This window comes from Bombina bombina, chromosome 2 (genome assembly GCF_027579735.1).
Source record: "Bombina bombina isolate aBomBom1 chromosome 2, aBomBom1.pri, whole genome shotgun sequence".
NCBI lineage: Eukaryota > Metazoa > Chordata > Amphibia > Anura > Bombinatoridae > Bombina > Bombina bombina.
Genome location: NC_069500.1, coordinates 637,585,320 through 637,590,993, shown reverse-complemented (window position 1 = coordinate 637,590,993; position 5,674 = coordinate 637,585,320). Strand labels below are relative to the sequence as shown.

The window sequence follows — 5,674 nt, the reverse complement described above, 5'->3', positions numbered from 1 at the left end:
AAACAGCTGTCTAGCCCCCCCCCCCCTCCTAATGGTGTCTGTCACCTTAGCTACTGATAGCTATCTGCCAGTACGCAGTTTTTAGATTTATTTGGATTTTTTTATTTCTTTATTAATTATTTTAAATATTTTTCTGTAGTATAGCAGTCCAAAACAACCTCCACCCACCTCCAATCGCTAATTTAGGGTCCCCTCACGTGAATTTATATATTTTTTCTGTAGTGTAGCATCACTTCCCTTCCTCTCCCATACACACTTATTTTTCTGCAGTGTAGGGGTCCGCCCCTTCCTCCCACTCCCTCTCCCCAGTGACGCCCACCCACCTCCCTCCCCATCCTCCCACCATCACAAACGGATGTTAATTACAGACAGTGACACAGACCTTGTTCCATTTGCAGACACAAGTCTGCAGCTAAGGAACAGCAGCCCTCGGCTTAAACTTTACACCCACGGCTGCTGTAACTTCTTGAAGCTAGGGCATGACTATAGGTTATGCGGTATGATGGGCAAAGTACCGTTTGATGTATATATATAAGTTCTTTTGGGTCAAGGGGTTAAGCCTGTTGAAGGGGGTGAAACACAAATGTTGAAGGCAAACAATAGAGCATTTTCTTACTGTATCTTTATGTCTCTTAAATGTGGAAATACAGATTATGGGGTTAAAGACAACGGTATTGAAAAGCAATAGTGCAATAAGAAAGTACTGCTACATAGTAGAACATGTACTTATTGCAGTGTTCCGTTCGAATCTATAAACATTTCTTTATAAACTTGCTGTGACCCAGATGTTGGATTTAATAAAATGTCCTGAAGCATAAATGTTAGTCAGTCTTGGAACCTTTCACTTTTAACTAACCAATACAAATTGAAAGCTATAGCGATACATTCTTATCCATATGGTACATAAATATATGATGCACCCATACATTTCGCATAGACATATTTTCTTGTGTTGATTGTGTTTGAGGCCACGTACCTCAATACTCATAACATTCTGTCAAATGAAAATACTTGCATAATGAACATTATGGGTGCTCCAAGTAAAAACACATCTGATAAATGTAAGGCAAATGCTGAAATACTTTTCAATACCAGTGAGCGAAAACTAAAATATCCCTTCACTTCTGCCAGAAGGAAAATATCTGCATATTAATTACAGACATTTCACCATGTGCAGGAAAACTGCTTTATATAGTTACAAAAATGTGTAAAGCTGATGAACAGTCTTAGGTGCTGTAGTATAAACAAACTAATTGAATGTAATTATTGACCTTGTTTCTGTTTTTCCTTGTTTTACAGTCCTGGTACCTGGGCTAGCTTGGTTCCATTTCAAGTATCAAACAGGACGCCTATCCTACCAAGCAATGTCCAAAATTATGGACTTAATATAATCGGCGAACCCTTTCTTCAAGCAGAGACAAGCAACTGAGGAAAAACATAAACTGAACAAAGAAGAAAGGAAAACAGGACAAAAAAAACTTAAGAGAAGATAAACTGACCAGCATTTGCAGCACTTACAATCACTGATTCCTTTAACCTTTTCAGTGCTTGCATGACCTGTGATGCATTGCCAAGCGATGCTTTGCAGGCCTCCTGAGTACATAAGGGGTTAAGGCCGAAGCAGTCGTGACACTGAAAGGGTGGCTACTATATTTCACGGATGGGTAGAACGCAACTCCTGCTAAACTAGCCTTTGTTATCTGATGTCCGCTGGGAAATAGGCACTCTTTCTCCACGACAATATGTTTTTTATGACTTTTCTAGATGCCTTAATAATTGCATGATAAGCTAGTCCTGTTTGGTTTTAGTCTTCTTGTTGTTTACGCATGGGAACACTATTCCCAGTTTTCTCACAAAACAAAGGCTCTAAGGCAGCATCGGAGCTGCAAAAAGAAAGAAACAAAAATGGCCACCAGGCCTCCCCCACCATAAATTGACTTGTTTATAACGGTTGTCTTTTTTTTACAGCATGTACAATAATATAGTTATTTAACCTTCAATCACTGATATTGGTCAGGAAGAAATGTAAGTACAGGACTCCCTGGCATGTGCCTCAGATCTTTTTTTAGAGTGCTACCTAATTTGAGATGTCAGAGGAGCTGTGCCCATTACATTCTGGCTGAAATGAATTGCCATTGTGCTTCTAGAGAGTTACCAGCTCCAGTAACAGTGGAAGAACTGAAACATGCCCACAAAAGAATAATGTAGAGGCAAGTGCGGCTAAAGAATTGAGTACTTAACGAGTCATAGTTGGAATCAGTCTTTTAGCCCTTAGACTCTAAACAGTAGGGCCCGAAAAAAAAAGCTATAACCTGTTCAGTGTCAGAGCTGCCATAAGATTTCCTAGTGCTGCTTTTGCACTGACAGGTAAATGGAATTTAATTCAAATGTTTTTTTTGTTTGTTTTTTATTCCCTCCGTGTGAGGGTTATTTAAAAAGAAAAAGCGGCAAATCCAGACAAATCATGTATTTGAGGGATATAAATGAGAGGACACGTAGCACTTATATTGATTGCGCTGCTGTAATGCAGCCACTTATTTATTTGTAATTACCAGTTATGTTGGGGGAATGAAGTGGGAGTCAGCACTAGTGACATGACAGAGACAGCAAATGCAAGTTTCGTACTTGTAGTTTGCAAAATGGAAAGAGAAGCAGCAAGTCGTACACAGAGAGCAGTGGTATATACATCCCGACTGGCTGAGATCAGACAGCAAGCCTGTACTGAAACATGCAAGGTGCTGCCAGTAACTTTGTCTTGACTCACATTCTCATGCAGAAGTGCAATGCACATTACAGAATTAAGCCTTTCTAAATCTTTAAAATACCATTTATAGTAATTAAATACATGTTCCAGTAGTTCTAATTTGCACGAGAATATAATGTCCACATTACGTGCCTTGCCTTGAATTATAAGAAAAAAAGGTGACATCACTATACTTGTTTTGCTGCATTTATTATCATTTTAAATCTTTACCATTTTTATGACAAAATATTTTGTACTCCAGAGGAAAAGAAATGTGACATCATGAATTTTTTAAATAGTTATATCTTCTCACATTTATAAAGCATATCATGGCTGTGTATAATTGCCGCTTAAAAAATTGTAATCAACCAGCAATATTTTCAGTATTTTGGTGTTTTTCTATTAACCTTTCATGTTTTTTTCATCTTCCAATTAATAAGGGGAAGGAGGGAGGGGCAGGTATGGGGTTGAAATTTTTACAAATTATGCAATACCAAGTTTTGCCTATGTAGGTAGCGCTTTTAGCAGTATTTGGTTATTCTAGGTAATTTCGCAGATAAAAAAAAAAAAGTACAAAAAAGATATAAAAATATGTATGCTTTTTGTTTTTGTTTTCTTTTCAATTGACCAAAGTGGGTATTGCAATTTTTGCAGCTTGATGAGGTCCTTTTGTGTACTGACATGGAGAGGGAATTTTGTTTTATATATATATGGAAATATATATAAATATATATATATTGGGTGGGTGGGAGGGCAAAATAAATGTTAAGCTCTTTACAAGGCTGCTATAAAGCAGAATGCCCATAGAGTGGCCTTGCCTGCAAAGTAAATTTATCTTTTCACTGTAACTCATTGATTTAAAATTGGCACATTTAACAGTTCATACATGTTAACAAAATATGTTTTTTTTTCTACCCCAGACATAAATTGTTTAAAGGTGTCAGCATTACAATTGCAATGTAAAGAACATAACAATTATCTTATTCACCTGTACAGCTTAAAAGCAGGGCCACCCTTACTTAGCATTTGGGGACCCTGGGCAAGACAAATTTGTAGGCCCTCTAAGTCCAGCACCTGTATTCTCCTCCCCCTGTACGGCCCACTCCTGTCCCAACATTGGCCTAGATTACGAGTGGTGCGCTAACTGTTGCTCATGAGCAATAAAGGGTATATTGCGGCCCCTTGAGTGCATCAGAAGTAGCGTGCATATTATAAGTTGAAAGTCAGTGCATTCGCTTGAGCCCAATCGGGTTACACTCACAATAACACTGATAAAAATGATTTTAACAAATTCAAAGATATGAGGTCTCAGGTGCTGCAAAGGGCTTTAACATAAAGCTACATACATACACACGTCTACATTTATATATATATATATATATATATATGTATTTATATGTGTATATATGTATTTACAGACATATATACACATATAAATACATATGTATACCTATATAGACATAAATATACTGTATGTGCATTAGAGCCCTTTGCAGTCTAGTAGTTTAAAGGGACATTAAACACTTTGAGATGGTAAATGATAGATCTTATATATAAGAAAAACTCTGCAATATACTTTCATTATTTATTATGTACCTTTTCCTGTAACTACATTCTGAAATTGTGAGCTTTTCAGTTCCTGTTAGAAATGGAAGTGCAGAACAATGATATATTCCACACAGCCATTAGCTGCACACTCTAGTGAACCATTTTATAAATTACCCTAATTGGCCACAGCCAAAAAGGTAACCTAAGTTACAACATGACAGCTCCCATTGTTTTATAGAAACTAAAACTTTGCACTAATTTTGCCAATATTTAAACAGCTAATTGAGCTTTAAAAAATACATCTACATGTTATTCTCAGACTAATCTTTGCTTTGAATGCATCATTCTATATAACATTTATTTAGTGTTTAATGTCCATTTAAACATGTAAAATCTAATTGTAATCTAGCCCATTGAGTTTTACCAATGTAAAGAATAACACTAAATACATACCTCCTGATCCCTTTAACATTTCTTCCTAAACTAAATTCAGCATGTATACTGTACCTTTTCATACCCTCAAATCTATCAGTGCAGGGCCCTAGGTGGCTGCACCTTTCGTCTTGCCCAAAGAACAGGCCTGCTTAAAAGTCACAAATATTTGATCTATTAACCACTAATGACTATTGGAAATCTGTTCACCTGAAGTTAGTAAATAATTTTGTTGAATTTTGTATTGTGCATTATTCAACATACCAATGTAAACACTTTTTTTAAATTAGTGAATTTTAAGGCCAGTAGATAAAATTTGAGTTAGAATTACTGTAATAACTACTAAATCACTGTTGAAAGCCTTCTATTTATTTATTAGCTTTATTTATTTATTAGTTTTTTTCCCTTTTGTCATGAAAACAATATAATATTAAGAAAACAATTGCAGGCTATAAAGCTAAAATGGAAGAAAAAATGGATATTGACTACTTAGATATTTTTATGTTAATTTGCATGCCATTCCATGAAAATAAATAATAACTTTTTGTGATTTATGTAATTATTTTGTAATGGATTTTAGAATTACACAGTTACTTTTACGCCAACATGTAATATATATATATATATATATATATATATATATATATATATATATATATATATATATATATATATATATATATATATATATATATATGATTAGCAAATATTTAAAATGTATTTTAGCATTATTTGCACTAGATCTAAATAAAACTATGGTGTATACCCTTTAAACAGGATCAAGGCCAGATGAATTGAAAAAAAAATTATTCATTGAGCAAAAATTGTGTTCCTGAGAAAATAGTTGCAATAATATATAAAGTTTATATAATTTCTTTTCAGTGATTACAAATAACAAAACAAACGTTTTTTAGAAGGTAACTGAAATCTTGTTTAGTCATCAACAATGCT

The 5,674-nt window shown here is 34.8% G+C and overlaps 1 protein-coding gene across 3 annotated transcripts in view; it reads left to right on the top strand.

Annotated features, from left to right (window-relative positions):
• Positions 1–5,273, top strand: part of NFIB (nuclear factor I B) — a 456,225-nt gene extending 450,952 nt beyond the window's left edge. For all 3 annotated transcript variants that reach the window (XM_053702571.1, XM_053702572.1, XM_053702570.1), the window contains one exon: positions 1,300–5,273. In XM_053702571.1, the coding sequence (XP_053558546.1) occupies positions 1,300–1,429 (130 nt within the window). In that variant the 3' untranslated portion in view covers positions 1,430–5,273. The remainder of the gene's footprint in view (positions 1–1,299) is intronic.
• Positions 5,274–5,674: the final 401 nt, after the last annotated feature.